Source organism: Sander vitreus, chromosome 6 (genome assembly GCF_031162955.1).
Source record: "Sander vitreus isolate 19-12246 chromosome 6, sanVit1, whole genome shotgun sequence".
Taxonomy (NCBI): domain Eukaryota; kingdom Metazoa; phylum Chordata; class Actinopteri; order Perciformes; family Percidae; genus Sander; species Sander vitreus.
Genome location: NC_135860.1, coordinates 19,243,408 through 19,263,444, shown reverse-complemented (window position 1 = coordinate 19,263,444; position 20,037 = coordinate 19,243,408). Strand labels below are relative to the sequence as shown.

The following is a 20,037-nucleotide window of genomic DNA, read 5'->3' as shown; positions in this document are numbered from 1 at the left end:
ACTTCTGAGTCAGTTGTGCCTGCCCTATTAGAAAATATTGGAGGCTATGGGGGGTAGCATCAGTGTTTTCGAGACCATAACTCTTTTCATGCTGCCTGCCCGTAGCAGCAGAGACAAGGTGTGAATCATCAGTGCAATTAACAGCATGAATACATTACAGTATACATTTTAGGAACTATACTGAGAGGTGAACCGAGTCTGCTTTGACTATCAGCATTTTGACTGTTAGTTCAAATTGATAGCAGAGAGGGCTAACTGTACCAGCTCATTGGAAGGTAATCATTTGATCAACAGAGCTTACTGTTGTCTGTGCAACACGCATGCACTGCTTTATTTGCATACTCTTCAATTATAGAATCACAAGTTGTACATACATTTGTTTTAATGTGTAACTTATGGACTAAGGTCTACTATAAAGAAAATCCCCCCTTGCAAACCTGAACCAGCAATTGAACAGTCTCATAGTCAAAGAAATGTCACATTGACAAGTTTCCAGACTACCCACACATCTTCAGTTCAAGCACTGAGTACAGAGTTATTTTTCTATCTGTTGCCACATGCCAGGATCTGTAATACTTTCCAATGCCTCAGAGGTGCAATAATTAAACAGTTTCTGTTGTGTATCTAAACATCTGTGGTATCATCACATCCTTCCTCTGTCCTGTAATGGAGACAAACTACCTACAATAGATTGAGCCTTTTTGAACAGTTTTTTGTTGCTTTTGATATTATAATTGGGGTCCACATCAAAATATGATTCAAGATCGAACAGTAGATTCTGTGATTTGCATCTATGGAATGAGTAAGTCAGTCATCTGTGTGTGTTGCTCACACAAATATTATACCAAACAATGCTGCAGGAATCTACTGAGTGAAATATTTTTTTCTTTTTTCCCAATTTATGCATTCAAATTAACCCCCCACCTTGACCAAAGATATCTCCAGAACATTTCAATCTCTAAATGTGCTACTGCCATGTCCCAGTTTGACCGTGTTTACCATGTCTTACTATATACTGGAAATGTCTGTCTTCCTTTTTCTGCCCAGTGAAGTACATGCGCGAGGCCACACCGTACGTGAAAAAGGGCTCCCCTGTGTCTGAGATCGGCTGGGAAACCCCCCCTCCTGATTCTCCCCGTCTCGGCAGCCCTCCCATCACCTCCTCATCTGAACCTCCGAGCTCTCCTGCCCAGCCCTCCCTGTCTCTGCAGGGCGACAGGAGGTGCATACCACTCAAGATGTGTTGTGTAACCCGAGCCATGACCACACCAGACCCTGAGAACAGGCAGGTGAAACACACACACACACACGCACACACACACACACACACACACACACACACACACACACACACACACACACACACACACACACACACACACATAAAAATGCCTGTATCCTCATTCTTGAGCTGAAGACAGTTCTCTGGAAATGCTGCTGTCCCTTTTATCCCATCTCACATTGTTCAGTCATGCGTAATTGTTTTTAAAGATTGAATCTTCAGTAGGAAAGGCTGAAAGCCACATACAGGATGGGAAGTATTGACAACGGAGTAACAGGTTGTTGGTTTTATTACAGAATATTGCCGGTCTTATTCTTTAAAAACTAAACTCAAACTAAAATTAAAAATCACTTTTGCTAAGAAATCAGTATGTATTACACTTTGACTTCAAGTGCACTGCCATTATGAAAATGGGTGCATTGGATATACGTTGCAGTGAGAGTAGTGTGTCTTGTGAGGGTAGTGGCGAATCCAAGAGTGCCTAAACTAGCTCAGAAGGTTAGCTTAAAAAAATTACACTTGCAAAGGCTCCAAAGTTCAACTTTAAAACAACTAAAAGATTAGCCTTAATGACCCAAAGGTTAATCAATTATTCTCTGCTCCTTTACTCAACAGTATGACAGAGAGCAAATAGAAAAGTCTTCCGGTGTATGCAGCCTTTTTCTGAAATCCTGAAGGGATAACCCAATACTGTTGTCTTTTTTTGACAGTTTTTCATTTGAAGTGGCAGTTTGATAATTATTAGTCAACGGGGGGTAGTCTGTTAGGAGGTGCCGTCAAATTAATTGGTTGGTAATATGACAATGGCCCAATCAAATAGCATGGCGGCAAAGAGAGATTTACTGTTTGAACATTTTTGGTGTCCCAGTCTGTGAATGTGTGCGTTGTCTCTCCCTCTTTTTCTCTCTAACCATGTTGTTTCCTTTCCTGCTTGTCTTTTTCTTACTTATTTGTTTTCTGCCCCTTTTGTCTTCTCGCTGTCCTCTCCCTTTTTATTCATTGGCTCTCTCGCCCAGCTATCTCAGCTTAATTCTCTTCTTCTATCTCCATCCTCTACCCATTATTGTGTCTCTCTTAAATGTATTTCTTTTTTCTCTCTCTACAGTTCTCAGTGTCTCTCTATCGTTCCGTCCCTCCACCCATGTGTGTTCCTCTCTGCATAATGTATGATTTTAGAAGTGTGAGATAGTTGAACCTCACTAAACTTCAAAGCTTTAGATGATGGAGTCAACATCAAAGTCAAGTCCTAACACTGAGCAGTCACTTCAAAGTCCCTCCGTCTGCATAGACGTTGTTAGACGGCTCAACGCTGCAACTGTAAAATGTAAATGCTAACACACACACACACACACACACACACACACACACACAAACAATCAATGAAAAAATACTTGCAAACAAAATGACAAATAAGAACACCATCCACAGGCGGAGCAGATGTTCTCTGGTGACTGGCTCTCTTGTGTGATCAAACTTTTATTTCCTTTAAAATATTAAATACAAAGATTCACAAAAATGACATTATTTTTGTCAGATGGAAATGCAGTTGTCACTTTTCCTTGCTGGATATGTCCAGAGTCAGCTGTTTCCCCTCTCTTCTAATTATTATGCTAAGCTATGCTAATTGCCTCTCAGCTCTCCACACTTAGCGTGCAGACATGAGAGTGGTATTGTTCTTATTTAACTTTCGAAAAGAGGGCAAATAAATGGGTTTCTTAAAATGTCGAACTACTACTTTAAAGCTACATTTCAACTACAAAGGCTGTTAAGATCTGTTAGAGCAGGACCCACCTTAAGGGGTTATTGGCTCCTCCCCCCTGCTTCAAATTCAACTTGAAAACATCAGTCTCCCTTTAGCGTAGCGTAACAGAAAGCTTCCTGGTGGAAACAGCTTGTCGAAACTGATCTGACGGAAAATGTGCAACATATAGAAGTTTTTGTAGATACAAAGTTTTTGCAGACATTAGTGAGGACATAGTTGGAGTTCATGCTGTGGTTGGCCAGTTGTTCTTGGATAGATAGTTTTGCCTGAAAATGGGAATAAACAGATTTCTCCTTAAAAATATAAAATATTGAATCCCACATTTCAAAATGCTCAGAGACTGTTTGGAGAACATTTCAGTTGTACTTGCACACATCTTGGTTTAAGTATTAAACCTTTTTAAGAGCACAGTGTAGTTGAACATTCATTTTGATGGCCATAACTTTGACTTTATTGGTAAGGTAATGGGGTCAATAACTTTTTTGGTGGCAAGGTGAGTTTTTTCTTTCCACAGATAACAGTGTTTTGTGGTTTGATTTGTGTAAAAAAAATGTACCTTGACCAGCATGTTTTTTTTGTTAATGTCCTTTATCCTCACAGCCAGGGCAAATTCCCCTTTGACTCACCAGTAAATGTTTAGTAAATGTTTGAATGGGAGGACACCCAAGTTGAAATGTAGCCTGTTATGCCATGAAACTCACATAAAGTTGGATGCTTCTCAGTATTATCGTGTTCATAGATAATGTAATCAGATAAAGATTACAGGGCAAAATTAAACCTACTCTCTGTTTTTCTTATTTTTGGTTCGGAGCTGGAATGGTTTAAGAGGCTTTATGCTAAGTGACAGGGGAGTCTGGCTTATCTTTTTATACAAGACTCAATGTTGCATCCCCTCAGAGGGTTTCTCTTTTCATTTCAGCAGATGTGGTTTAAACTGTGTGTAAGCCTTTGAGGACAGACAGGAGAGAAGGATATGAGGAAAGGCGGAGCACGATCATAAAAGACAAGGAAAGTAGAGGTGAAGGAGTAGAGTACGGAGAAGAGAAGACTTGATTTGCCTTATTTTAAAACTAAACTTTGTAACGCTCTGAAGGCATTTTCCCCACCTTACTCTAACATATACAATGTAGGATAAGTGTATACAGTATAACTTCCTGTGACATTGGTGAAAGATTATATATATCATATTATTACACTCTTATCATTTACAGTGTGGATAAAAATGTTATGAGAAGGTGTGGAGAGATGGGATAAGAGTAAGTGAGAAGGGATGGAGGAGAAAATTGAGAAAAACAGAAAAGGCTGAGATGAGCAAAGATAAGGAAAAGGAGAAGAGAGAAATGCCAAGAGATGAGGAAAAAAGTTATTAACTCCTAAATGGTTGAAATATATCTCTGTTTTCTTTCACTATCAATCTGTGTCATTACTGGGAAACCTGCAGTATGAATGTGTGAGACTTGGTTATCCACAGAAAACATGTATGGCTGTGTAAAAGGAGGAGATGACTCCTGGCAGAACCAGCACGGTTCCTCACAGTATGATTAACCTTGAAAGCTTTTTGAAAGGAATAACACTTACACTCTCTCTCTCTCTCCAATTCTCACCTAGGTCAAGGGTATGCCTGCATACTATGTTAGATAACCTCAATACTAGTGCAGGGAAATTGGCCTTTTAACTTGAATGATACAACCTCTTACTTTGGTATCCTAGTACTAATCTCTTAAAGGTCCAATGTGTGGGAATTTCTCCCATCAAGCGTTGAGATCATTTATCGCAATCAACTCTCTCGCACCACGCAGTTCAAAGTACATATTACAGCTACGGTAGCCTTCACACTTCAAAAAGCCAGTCTCTTGCTCTTTTCAATATACTTTTTCTTTTTCTGGGTGAAGAAGAAGACTCCTGTTCCTGAAATTTGGATTTTGAATACGTGTGGTCCTCCATGTTTCCTTCTTCAAACTTGCCGGGGCCGGGAAGCTACGATACCCATTAGCAGCAGCTGTGAGTTTATCATGTGACAGCGAAAACGAGAAAGGCTGAGCAGTATGTCCTGTATGTCCCTTACCGGCTAATGTATTTCAAGATGGCAATTTCAAGCCAAAAGGAATACTTGGAATTGATGGTGGTGGTAAATATTCATGAAAAAGGACAAGTTTGTGAACGGGCAACACAGATTTTGATAATGAACAACTAAACACGTTACACACTGGACCTTTAAGTTGTCTCCATTGTGTGAATGCTGATTCAGCAGTATTGTTATCAGATTCTTTATTCTTCAACTTTCTTTGTTCGCCTCTAACTTCTGCATACGTTCAGCTACAAAAAAGCCATCACGGCTTGAATATAGCCGTGATGGCTACTATTCAACTTTATTTCTGCTATTTCTGCTTTTTAAAATATTAGGTTTCATTGAGAAGAAATTACATTGAAAGTGATTGGGAGCAGGCTTCAAATCCTTCAAATCCTTTTCCACTTCAAAATGCTACTCCTTCTACATACTTTCACCTACAGACGTCATTTAAACTTTTAAACTATTGACAAAACTTCTGCTATTAGAAAATATCTCTGCTGTTTGATATCTTGTACATTTTTTGTGTTATCACCGTTTAAGTTTAATGGTTTTGTAGTCTATTTCTGCGTTTGTGAGGCGGCTTAGTGTGTGTGATGTCATAGCTAGAGGGCAGAGAGATAGAAATCCTCTTAAAATTTTCTCTATAACTTGCTCTCACGCCCACACTTCTTACTTGTCATACACAATTTATATGTCAAAATGTAGGCCTTTTTGATTGGAGTTTGCAGACTTTTTTTGCCATACTATACTGTGACTTTTTTTGAAATACTATACTATGACTTTTTTTGAAATACTATGCTATGACTTTTTCAACATTCTATACTATGGCTTTTTTTGACATATTATACCATGACTTTTTATCACTTTTTTCAACATGCTATACTATGACTTTTTCAACATGCTATACTATGACTTTTTTAACATTCTATACTTTGACTTGTTTAACACTTTTTTCGACATACTATACTATGATTTTTTTACAAAAACATTAACTTTGTGTCAGGTCAGATATCTTAGGGTGATAAGGTTATGATCTTATACTGTATGTTTCATTAAGTTTTGAGGTTCAGTATACTAAGTGAAAGAGGCAAATGACGAAAACATAAGCACTGTGTCAGGTCAGATAGCTTAGGGTGGTAAGGGAGTGATTGGCAGACAGAAGGTTGACTGTTCAAATCCTGTATGGTGCAATCAGTTTCAAGACTTACATTACAGGAACGAAGAATACAAATACATGAAAAGAATGTTTGTGGCAGTGTTGTTTTTCGACATACTATGGCTTTTTTATCATTTTTTTCGATGCTATGCTATATATGCTATACTATGACTTTTTCAACGTACTATACTATTACTTATTTATCACTTTTTTCGACATACTATACTATGACTTTTTACGAAAACAAACTTCGTGTCAGGTCAGATAGCTCAGGGTGATACCATTATCATTTGAAGACAGAAGGTTGAGTGTTCATATCATACATGTTTGAGGAAGTTTTGAGGTTCAATATACTAAGTGAAAGAGACGAATATGCCAAAATCATAAAGTCTTCTGTCAGGTCAGATAGCTTAGAATGATAAGAGAATGACTGAAAGACAGAAGGTTGAGGGTTTGATTCTTACATGTTTTATTTAGTTTTGAGGACCAATATACTAAGTGAAAGATGCAAATGACGAAAACATAAACTGCTGTGTCAGGTTGGATAGCTTAGTGCGATAGGCGCATGTGTGGAAGACAGAAGGTTAAGTTTTCAAATCCTCTATGGTGCAATTAGTTTCAAGACCTATATTACTGGACTGAAGAATACAAATAGATGAAGAGAAAGATTGTGTTCCTGTCAGTCTCCCTCTTTTTTCGACATACTATACTATGACTATTTTATTGCTTTTTTGTCATGCTATAAAATGACTTATTTATCACTTTTCTCGACATGCTGTACTATGACTATTTTCGACATGCTATACTATGACTTTTTTCGACATACTATACTATCACTTTTGTATCACTTTTTTTTAACATACTGTACTATGATAATTTCGACATACTATACTATGACTTTTTTATCACTTATGTCGACATACTATACTGACTTTTTTATCACTTCTTTCTACATTCTATACTATGACTTTTTTCGACATGCTATACTATGACTTTTTTTGACATTTTGTACTTTTACTTATTTATCACTTTTTTCGACATACTATACTATGACTTTTTTACGAAAACATTAAATTTGTGTCAGGTCAGATAGCTTAGGCTAATAAGAGAATGATTGGAAGCCAGGAGGTTGAATGTTTGAATCTTCTATGTTTCATTAAGTTTTGAGGTTCAATATACTAAGTGAAAGAGGCTTGTGACTTATTTATCACCTTTTGGACATACTGTACTATGACTTTTTTCGACATACTATTTTATGACTTGTTTATAACTTTTTTCGACATGCTATTCTATGACTTTTTTCAGTATTTCCGACATACTATTATGACTTTTTTACCACTTTTTTGGACATCCTATACTATGGCCTTTTTGGACATGCTATACTATGAATTCTTTTATCACTTTTTCGACATACTATACGATGACTTTTTATCACCTTTTTGGACATGCTATACTATGATTGTTTATCACCTTTTTCGACATGTATACTATGACTTTTTTATGACTTTTCTTTCGACATACTATACAATGACTTTTTTATCACTTTTTTCGACATACTTTGACTACTTTTTTCGACATGCTATACTATTGACTTTTTTTCAACATGCTATACTATGACTTTCTTTTATCACTTTTTCGACATACTATACGATGACTTTTTATCACCTTTTTGGACATGCTATACTATGATTGTTTATCACCTTTTTCGACATGTATACTATGACTTTTTTATGACTTTCTTCGACATACTATACAATGACTTTTTTATCACTTTTTTCGACATACTTTGACTATTTTCGACATGCTATACTATTGACTTTTTTCAACATGCTATACTATGACTTTTTTATCACTTTTTGCGACAAACTATACTATGTTTTTTTTAAACATACTATACTATGACTTATTTATCACTTTTTTTTTAATGCTATATTATGACTTCTTTTCACTTTTTTTTCGACATGCTATACTTTCACTATTTTCGAACATGCTGTACTATGACTTTTTCATCACTTTTTTTAACATGCTATACTTTCACTATTTTCGACATGCTATACTATACAATGACTTTTTATCACCTTTTTGGACATAATATACTATGACCTTTTTCGATATTACTAGACTATAACTGTTTTCGACATGGTATATTATGACGTTTTTTATCACTTTTTCAACCTGCTATACTGTTACTTTTTTATAACTTTTTTCGACATGCTATACCATGACTTTCTTCGACATACTATACAATGACTTTTTATCAACGTTTTGGACATACAACTTTTTTGACATGCTTTACTTTGACTATTTTCGACATGCTATACTATGACTCTTTAATCACTTTTTTCAACATGCTATACTGTGACTTTTTATCACTTTTTTTGACATGCTATACTGTGACTTTTTATCACTTTTTTTCGACATGCTATACCATGACTATTTTCGACATGCTATACTATGACTTTTTTATGACTTTCTACAACATACTATAGAATTACTTTTTTATCACTTTTTTCTACATAGTATGATGACTTTTTTCATCATACTATACAATTACTTTTTTATCACTTTTTTCAACTTAATATACTATGACATTTTTGACATACCATACTATGACTTGTTTTGACATACTATACTATGACTTTTTTCAACATGCATGACTTCTTTTATCACTTTTTTCGACATACTATACTATGACTTTTTTTATCACTTTTTTCAACATGCTATACTATGACTTTTTTATCACTTTTTTCGACATACTATTCCATGACTTTTTTCGACATGCAATACTATGACTTTTCTTGACTTTTTTCAACATACTATACTATGACTTTTTTATCACTTTTTTTCAACATGCTATACTATTACTTTTTTATCACTTTTTTCGACATATTATCCTCTGACTTTTTTATCACCTTTTTTCAACATGCTACACTATGACTTTTTTATCACTTTTTTCAACATGTTATCCTCTGACTTTTTTATCACTTTTTTTGACATACTATACTATGACTTTTTTATCACTTTTTTCGACATACTATTCCATGACTTTTTTCGACATGCAATACTATGACTTTTCTTGGCTTTTTTCGACATACTATACAATTACTTTTTTATAACTTTTTTCAACATACTATACAATGACTTTATAATTTTTTTGACATACTATACTATTATTTTTTATTTCTTTTTCTGACATACTATGACTTTTTTCACATTTTAGACATACTATAACTTTTTTCAACATTCTACACTATGACTTTTTGCACGTGTTTTACTATCACTTTTTACGCCATATTATACCATTACTTTTTTATCACTTTTTTTCGAAATAAATAAACACTATGACTTTTTTCAACATACTATACTGATTTTTTTAATCACTTTTTTTGGCATACTATAATGTGACTTTTTTATCACTTTTTTTGACGTAGTATACTGTTACATTTGTCGATATACTATACTATGACTTTTTCAGACATTCATAGTAGTTACAGTATAATAACTTTTTTTTATCACTTTTTTCGACAATACTATACTATGATTCTTTTCAACATACTATACTATGGCGTTTTTTCAACATACTCATACTTTCAGCTAGAAAATAACTTCAAACCGTATAATGTTCTACATCTTTTGGCATTATTTAACTTTTCCAGTAATACCTCAATTCCAATTGGCTTATATTTTGTGTTGTTATATCAAAAACATCAGTTTTTCAACAGTATTATCATGTGCATTACTGCTTTAAAAGTGATATTTTGCTATTAAAGCTATTTATTTCATGCAACTGCTGTTTAGAGTTCATTAATTAATATTTACAAAAATAAATCAGCATGAATCACATCTGTATGCTGGAACAGACCTTCCAAGTTTGAATATATATTTGCTATATATAATGCTAATCCTGTGAGAACAACTACCCTTTGATCAAGTGAGAGATTGATCTTCACTCAGTCTTCCAGGCTTAGTTCTTTACATTCAAGTCCATCTATGGGTCATCCAGTCCATGTGCTGTTCTCCAAGTTATTCCCCATGCACTGTGTCATGCATGCAAGAGATGGGTATTTTAGCCCCAAAGCCACCCCCCATCATAACCAGAGAATGGCCGATAATGCTTCCTCTGGGTCTAGTATAACTCACGGTAGTCAAGTTGTTGCTAAAACAAACACCATCCTTAAAAACCTCCTATATCAAAAGCACATCTGGCCCCTTGCTCCCCCTCTGCTCTCCCCCTAGCCTGTCCTTAATCAACTCACTTTTTACAGGCAGCATTTCTATTTTTAACCCAGAAAAACACCTGGAGCTGATCTAGACGGTACCTCCCACCTCCGAGGGTTTGATGGAATAGCAGATTCATCACATTCATTGGGGCTTTTCCAGGTCTCCAGTGTGTACTGTAAAGCATGTTTGCAGAGTTGAAACCACCCTGATTTTGGAGTAGTTTCTATTTAAAACCACTGGGAGCACCTGGCCAGTGGAGTGCTGTGAACAGAGATGCTAGATAGTTTCAGAGTTGGTGGGAAACTCGTGGCCAAATCTCAGCATTTTGCCTTTGAGTCAGCCATACTTAATAGTTTGTGTGTCAAAGTTAATTGTGATATCACTCTTACTTAGAATCGTTTTTCATGCAGTTTAGCTTTGCTTTAGCATCACTGTTCAGAGTATTTTAACTGCTGGTTTTACACCACAGAACACTGCTGTATGCACTGTAGATGCTGATTCATTGTCAAATATTCATTGAGCACACAAAGAGCTTTTCAGTGAAATCGAGAAGCATCTTACAGATGCATTTCTCTCGGGGCCAGCAATACTCCCATATGATATAAGGAGATTAGCTTTGGAAATTTAGTGGGAGACAGCAGTGTCATTTGGCCCGAATAGGATACATAAAGAATGTCTGTTTTGTGTTTTCATTTGACTTCAAATTTTAATGCACTTTATTTCATTGTTCTAACAGAGTGTCATTTTGGATTACATTTGGTTTCTAAATCTATGAGTTAAGATTATATTGAGTCCAATTGGGTCTACCTGATAAGGCTAGCATAGATTCAATATTCAAGAATGTATTCATTGAGGTTTGTGAACCATTAAAGTCTTAGAACCCGTCCAATGATAACAGAGAGGTTAGGGCTGTTTTAACTTTTTTTTATCTCCTCCTCCAGACAACTGGAGTTGCACTCCCCTGACGCTAGGCACACCGTGGTGCTGCGTTGCTCAGACCAACCATCTGCCCTGTCCTGGTTCACTGCCATGCACTCTGTCACATCCACACTGGCACAGGTCTGTCTTTGATTTCATTGGTAATTCTCATCAATGTCACCATTAGAATTAGATTTTTCAATGATTCCATACTGTACTGTGGCCATGCTTCAGCTCGTTAGAGCAGCTCTGAATCTAATGCATCCTGAATGATCATCCCACCACAGCGGGCGCTGGCAGAGGATATCCAGAACACAGCCAGGACAGGGGTAGCTGGCAGCAAAGAGATACGACACCTGGGATGGCTGGCTGGGAAGGTAGGTGTGTGTGTGCGTGTGTGCGTGCGTGCGTGCGTGCGTGCATGCGTGCGTGCGTGCGTGCGTGCGAGCGAGAGAGAGAGAGAGAGAGAGAGAGAGAGAGAGAGACAGGGAGTGTAAAATGCTTTACAATACACCCCTGGTTCTAGATTTCTCACATTTTGAATGGGGTACCTTCTCTTATTACCATTTTGGAACTATGGTGTGTAAGTGTATATGTGCACGTGTGCTCTTCATCTATCTTTGTGAGGACCAGTTTGAGCTTACACTTTAAAAGTGTGGACATTTTTTAAAAAATTAGGACACAATTTCACCTTCAAAGGTCTGTTTAAGGGTTAAGACTTGATTTTTGTATATATTTTTTTATTAATGTTGTCATGTCTTGTTTTAGACGGATTACTTATGATTTGCATTTTATGTATTGATCAATTATATTTACATTTTTATTTTTTATTTAGTGGTTATCTAATAATACCAGGGTTAAGGTTAGAATTAGGTTTAGGTTTTCTATGAGCTCTGGGATGCATTACAGCAATCAGGGTATAGATTTACAAGTGTGTGTGTGTGTGTTTGTGTGCGCATAGGTATCTGTGTTTCCATGCATATTTTTGTAGTGTGCAATACTACTCTTCACGCACAGGTACACACCTTTGGAATTCATACAAGCACATACACACACACACAGGTAAAGCTTCACTCTCGCTTTCATACAAAAACACACACACACACACACACACACACACACACACACACACACACACACACACACACACACACACACACACACACACACACACACACACACACACACACACACACACACACACACACATATACCTGTCTAATTTAGTCCTCATGCATTTGCCAGTATTTGATACTTCAAATGCAGTACAATACTGTTACTTAGCAACATATTCTCATTATGTTAAAAAGCTGACCCATGACCCTCAAAATCCCACGATACGATTGGCTGAGGCTGAACATCGAAGATAAGCGCTCATAATGAGAATAGTTATGGAGCATTGTAATATGAAACACGGGGCTGTGTGTGTGTGTGTGTGTGTGTGTGTGTGTGTGTGTGTGTGTGTGTGTGTGTGTGTGTGTGTGTGTGTGTGCTCTAAACTAAGAGATTAACAGTGTGTGTTCTGAAGGGAAAGCGAGGGTTTGCTCGTTAGGAGGGATGGGTGGGCGAGGGGGCATTGCATAGAAAAGTGTACTTGCACACTAGCCACCTTTATTTTTAGCTAATGGCTACACAACAGTATAGTGAACGTACACATTTCTTGTGAAAGTGTGTAACAGCCCAAACATTTTTGGAGCATTTTGGAATGAAATATGATGGATGAAAAGTGTAGGTTAAGAGGTGATTTTAAAAAAAAGATTGAGAGGTGAAGACTGATCTACACCCACTGCTAAGTCTTTTACATGTTAAACACATGCACACACCATCCCTCTCTCTGACACACCATTAGTCCCATTAATCCAGCTCTCTCACTGGCAAACAACCATTGATATAACTGATGAAATACTGCTTTCATCTAAAGACCTGAGGACAATTTCAATGTTAAAAATATAAGAGGCCACTGGTACATCGAATCCTGCAGCATCAAATGAATTAAGGTTGTGCTTGATTCAAATTCAACATGATCAACCTATTAGATTTATTTAATTCATTTATCTTTTATAGCTCCACGAAGATCTGTTTATATTATTATAGAAACAAATGCCTAATACTTTTTTGGGGGCTGCTGATCAGACTCTTTAATCATTTTTATGGTATTACTTCAGGCCCTGGTAATTTGTGGTAAAATAGTGCAATACTCAACTAAAACATATTTTTAAACAGCTTTTTTGTTTAAATGTTTTTCATCTGAATATGGCACTCCCCCCATGGCCCTGCACAGGATGAGTGGGTATAGAAAATGGATAGATGGATACAAGCTTTCCTTTTTTATCTGTTTGTGCTGCAGACAGAGAGTGAGAAGCAGTGCTGGAAGCCGGTGCTGGTGGTGGTGACGGAGAAAGACCTTCTGCTGTATGAGACTTTACCACGAGGCAAGGAGGCCTGGCAGAGCCCTGCACACACTCATCCACTCTTAGCAACGCGGTAGGTCCACCACCATATGTACAGACATCACAAACACACCCAGTATATTCACACCACAACATATTTAAGATATAGATATAGATTTTATGGAGACTATTGTGTTGTCATAGTAAAATCCTTTAGATTTTTAAACTAATACTACATTTGATTAGCCTGACAAGCCAGACCCACATCAAGATGTTGGGTCTGGGAACTCACCATTGACGGGGCTCAATCCGAGGGGCGGGATAAACGGTTGTATTTCAAATACCTACCTCTACCATTTTTGTATGTACTTTACCACAACTCCTAAGGATCAAAAGCAAACTTTGAACTTCAACTTGTATTCATCTTCCAATTTGGTTTTTGCTTATAATAAGCATTACAGCATCACAGAGCTCAGCTGTTATGTGGCTGTAGATCTTTAGGATGTGTCTGAAATGAGTCCCTCATTCAGTCATTCAGTTTCCAATATAATAGACCCTCAATAGTTTACTCTAAAATTGTGTCTTCACAGTGAGGGAAAAACCAAGAAAGTTTGTCATTAACAAGAGTTTGTAATGGCATATATGCTTTTAGTTATAATGACAAAAATATTCTTACCATATACTACATGGCAGTTTATGTTTATGTGTTTATCCAGTCTGGTACACTCTGGCCCTGACCGGGGATCGCCGCATTCTGGTACAGAGCTTTTCTTTGCCACTCGGACTGGCACACGACTTGGCATCGAGACTCACCTGTTCCGGGCTGAGACCACCAAGGATCTGTCCCTCTGGACCAGACACATCGTCAACGGATGTCACGCCTCAGCTGAGATGATTAAAGAAGTCACGACGAGTGAGTACTGATACGTAATACATAAACAATTTGATTCAAAGTACCTTTTAAAACGGATAAAGACAAATATAAACACTTTGACGCTATAAACAGAGACCGGAACACACAAGAATACGTAGCTGTGGAAGGAGTGGAGTGAGCAGCGCAGGTCACTGTGCTGAATTTTGTGATGCATGCTTAGACATGTTCAGGCATGCTGCAGCAAAACATATCCAGAGAGACTGAAGAGTTTGGATGAATAAGTACTGCCTGAGGTCTTGCAGGCCTAAAATAAAGTCTAAATTCTGTGCATAAATCCAAATACACTATCAACCACTTATACACTGAGATAGGAAAGGGTTTGTGATTAAATTGAATAGCCATATGAAAGATGTGGATGAAGCACTTGCTATTTATAGAAATTAATGATATTCTAGTGTGTGTGTGTGTGTGTGTGTGTGTGTGTGTGTGTGTGTGTGTGTGTGTGTGTGTGTGTGTGTGTGTGCGTGTGTGTGCGTTTTATACGGCATTGGGTTTTGGGCCGTCCAGGGAATTCCAACCGAATACCCCTCTCGCGCTCTCTCTCTCTCTCTCTCTCTCTCTCTCTCTCTCTCTCTCTCTCTCTCCAAGCACAAAATGTCCTGGTAACTGCACATCTCCCCTGGGTACCTCTCCTCTCTCCATCTATGATATCACTGTGCCAAAGTCAGTTTCACTTTAGACTAGCAAGGCTTCATTCACGCCTGCAGAGCTCAATTTGAATTAAACACTCCCAAGATGTTTGATAATAATCACATTTTGTGTGTCATTGTAGTTAGCGAGGAAATCCATCCATCCGTCTTCGTCCGCTTATCCGGTATCGGGTCGCGGGGGTAGCAGCTCCAGCAGGGGACCCCAAACTTCCCTTTCCCGAGCCACATTAACTAGCTCCGACTGGGGGATCCCGAGGTGTTCCCAACCAGGTTGGAGATATAATCCCTCCACCTAGTCCTGGGTCTTCCCCGAGGCCTCCTCCCAGCTGGACGTGCCTGGAACACCTCCCTAGGGAGGTGACCAGGGGGCATCCTTACCAGATGCCCGAACCACCTCAACTGGCTCCTTTCGACGCAAAGGAGCAGCGGCTCTACTCCGAGCTCCTCACGGATGACTGCGCTTCTCACCCTATCTCTAAGGGAGACGCCAGCCATCCTCCTGAGGAAACCCATTTCGGCCGCTTAAACCCTGGATCTTGTTCTTTCGGTCATGACCCAGCTTTCATGACCGTAGGTGAGGGTAGCCTTCTGGCTCAGCTCTCTTTTCGTCACAACGGTGCGATAAATTGAATGTAATACCGCACCCGCTGCGCCGATTCTCCGACCAATCTCCCGCTCCATTGTCCCCTCACTCGCGAACAAGACCCCAACGTACTTGAACTCCTTCACTTGGGGAAAGGATTCATTCCCTACCTGGAGAAGGCACTCCATCGCTTTCCTGCTGAGAACCATGGCCTCCGATTTAGAGGTGCTGATCCTCATCCCAGCCGCTTCACACTCGGCTGCGAACCGATTCAGTGAGTGCTGATGGTCACAGGCCGATGATGCCATCAGGACCACATCATCTGCAAAAAGCAGCGATGAGATCCCCAGCCCGCCGAACTGCAACCCCCCTCCACCCCGACTACGCCTCGATATCCTGTCCATAAATACTACAAACAGGATTGGTGACAAAGCACAGCCCTGGCGGAGGCCAACTCTCACCTGAAACGAGTCCGACTTACTGCCGAGAACCCGGACACAGCTCTCGCTTTGGTCGTACAGAGATTGGATGGCCCTGAGAAGAGACTCCCTCACCCCGTACTCCTGCAGCACCTCCCACAGTATCTCCCGGGGGACCCGGTCATACGCCTTCTCCAGATCCACAAAGCCATGTAGGTTGGGCATACTCCAAGGCTCTCTCCAGGATCCTTGCGAGAGTAAAGATCTGGTCCGTTGTTCCACGACCAGAACGAAATCCTCATTGTTCCTCTTCAACCTGAGGTTCGACTATTGACTGAACCCTCCTTTCCAGCACCTTGGAGTAGACTTTACCGTGGAGGCTGAGAAGTGTGATACCCCTGTAATTGGCACACACCCTCTGGTCCCCCTTTTTGAAAAGGGGAACCACCACCCCGGTCTGCCACTCCTTAGACACGCGTCCCAGACTTCAATGTTGAAGAGGCGTGTCAACCAAGACAACCCCTCCACACCCAGAGCTTTAAGCATTTCTGGACGGATCTCATCAATCCCTGGGGCTTTGCCACTGTGGAGTTGTTTAACTACCTCAGCAACTTCCACCAGGGAAATTGACGACAATCCCCCATCATCCTCCAGCTCTGCCTCTACCATAGAGGGCGTATTAGTCGGATTTAGGAGTTCCTCAAAGTGTTCCTTCCACCGCCCTATTACCTCCTCATTTGAGGTCAACAGCGTCCCATCCTTTCTGTACACAGCTTGGATGGTTCTCCGCTTCCCCCTCCTGAGGTGGCGAACAGTTTTCCAGAAGCACCTTGGTGCCGACCGAAAGTCCTTCTCCATGTCTTCTCCGAACTTCTCCCACACCCGCTGCTTTGCCTCTTTCACAGCAGAGGCTGCAGCCCTTCGCGCCCTTCGGTACCTTGCAACTGCCTCTGGAGTCCTCCGGGATAATATATCCCGGAAAGACTCCTTCTTCAGTCGGACAGCTTCCCTGACCACCGGTGTCCACCACGGTGTTCGTGGGTTACCGCCCCTTGAGGCACCTAAGACCCTAAGACCACAGCTCCTCGCCACAGCTTCAGCAATGGAAACTTTGAACATTGTCCACTCAGGTTCAATGTCCCCAGCCTCCACAGGGATGCACGAAAAGCTCCGCTGGAGGTGTGAGTTGAAAGTCTGTCGGATAGGGGCCTCCTCCAGACACATAGCTTTTTCAGGCTGTGCCCCGCCGGGCTCCGTGGCAAACCCGGCCACCAGACGCTCGCTGACGAGCCCTCCATCTGGGCCTGGCTCCAGATGGGGGCCCCGGGCTTCCTCCAGGCAGGGTCACGCCATCTCTTCCTCGGTCACTCATAGGGTTTTTGAACCATTCTTTGTCTGGCCCCTCACCTGAGACCACTTTGCATTGGGAGACCCTACCAGGAGCACAAAGCTCCAGACAACACAGCCCTCAGGTTCACAGGGACACACAAACCTCTCCACCACGATAAGGTGATGGTCCCCGGAGAGGAAATGTGAATGTTAAAAGGACATTTTATTTAATCCCATGAAAAAACGCTGTCTAGACTGAAACAAGCTGCTGAGTATTGACGCGCCGTAGCTTACAGATAACAATAACAAATAAAGTGAAGGGCCCTGCACACCCATGGTACACCCACACAGGTGATTGTACTTATTTTGGATAATTACAGCTCTTCACAGGAGTCTGTGGGATTGTGGCGAATGTGTTTGATTATAACATCTTTCTCATTCTCCTGTTAGCTTTGTGAATATTACACCTTTATCATCCGTTGACCACATGTAATTCTCTGCCCACCGTCAGCCTAAGCAGAGGTCTAATCAGCTGGGATAAGTGAAAACACATGTACCCTTAAAACCTGCATTAACTGATTTTTTTGGCCACTTAGATGAGTATATATGGAGCAACATTAGCATTAATTTAGCTGTAAATGCTGCACTAGCATTTGCCAGCCGGACTCGGCATCGCTAACTTTCGCTAACTTTTGCTGTCTGTCGTTTGGTTCTGGGCAGAAGGTTATTACAGCTTTTGCCAAAAACACCACCTGAAAACAACACTAATGAGAACCAAAACTGTGAGGTTGTTGTCAAACAATAAGCTAAAAGATGCTGCAATGATCCACAGAGCTCTATAGACTCTCTGAAGTCACTGTAAGTGACACATATTTTTTGGTCACCATTGAATTTTTGTCTGAAATGGATCCCATAATTTTCTGAAACTGATTGAGGTTAGCAAGTCCTCGGTTTCTTGATATGGAAGTAGAAAAGTAATTTACACTTACACTTCCGAGAAGGAGTGTGATAATCCATTCGCTCATTTTTCAGCAGTTGCCACCTGAGGAGTCGTCGCGCTGACCTTGTCATCTTTTCATCTGTGTAACATTCTGATAAATCATTGTGATGGTTTATTTACTGTCAAGGCTCGTGATAAAGATTTGCTCTGAAGACTGATTAACTCTCAATCACTCTACGGGCAGCAGGCCATTCTTGGAGGTACTTTAAAGGGGAAATTAATTTGTTCAGCTCCGAAATCAAATTTCACAGGCACTTCAGTCATTGCAGTCATTTCTGTTATTATTATGTCCAAGGTGACTTAAAATTTGTCAGAAGTTATATTCATATTTTGAGCAATTAGCAGGATAAGGCACTGTCTATATCATGCAGTTCCAAGGTTTACACCTTCTTTGTGTCTATTGCATATCTGCTCTCTCAATAATCTGACAGTCCTGTGTAGTGTTTCATTGAGCAGAATATATAAATAGATCTTGCAGATAGAGTTTGCCCAGTTGTCATGGTATCGCAGATCCTAATTCTTTTAAACACTTTCAAGAACTAATTTGAGATTTTGGGAATATATGCTTTGATTTGTTTAGATGAGAGGATAGATACCACTCTGGTGTTTGTACGCTAAATATGAAGCTACAACAAGCTGTCAGTTACCTAACTTTAGCTTTCCATAAAGACTGGCTCTGTCCAAAAGTAACAAAATATGCATTCCTGCACCTCTAAAGCTCATTAATTATCATGTTATTTCGCTCTTGTTTAATCTGCCCGAAAACCAAAGTGTAAAAACCTCAGGTTGGTCGTGGTGTTACGGGAGTTGAGTGTGTGGTGACAGTTTTTATGATGAGCTACAGCTGCTTGAAAACCCCACAACAGCTACTACTGCTGTGGCCAAGGTCAAGAATAAACTTTGAACAACAGATTCAAAACATTATTTCATGACCAGCTTTAGAAGCTAAGTATATCTTCCTGCACACCCACAGCCCTCTTGTCAATGTTGTTGTGTAGTATCTAAGATACCACAGTTGTCAAAGGTGGCAGCTGTAAAAGTGTCTTAGAGGTCAACTGGGTCTCCTTAATGAACAGGTAAACAGCTTAATGACTTGGAGCATTTAAACAAAGCAATTTTATCTCAGTGGTTGTGGACAATTAACCTGCTATGACACTTGGAGGTTTAGCACAGTAGGAAGCAGTTTTAAAATATGAAGTATTTTACCTGCTGTTAATGTCATTTACAAGTTTAAAATTAATGACAGAAGAAAACTGTATCTCTCTTTCCCTCAGTTCCTCTCTCAGTGTTATCACGCTCTGACCCTCTATCTGTCTAATCCA

At 39.6% G+C, this 20,037-nt stretch overlaps 1 protein-coding gene across 1 annotated transcript in view; it reads left to right on the top strand.

The window, feature by feature from the left end:
• Positions 1 to 20,037, top strand: part of sntb1 (syntrophin, basic 1) — a 46,309-nt gene that overhangs the window by 17,148 nt on the left and 9,124 nt on the right. The window contains exons 2-6 of the mRNA XM_078253384.1: positions 1,048 to 1,285; positions 11,434 to 11,551; positions 11,698 to 11,787; positions 13,758 to 13,894; positions 14,517 to 14,713. Of these exons, the coding sequence (XP_078109510.1) occupies positions 1,048 to 1,285; positions 11,434 to 11,551; positions 11,698 to 11,787; positions 13,758 to 13,894; positions 14,517 to 14,713 (780 nt within the window). The remainder of the gene's footprint in view (positions 1 to 1,047; positions 1,286 to 11,433; positions 11,552 to 11,697; positions 11,788 to 13,757; positions 13,895 to 14,516; positions 14,714 to 20,037) is intronic.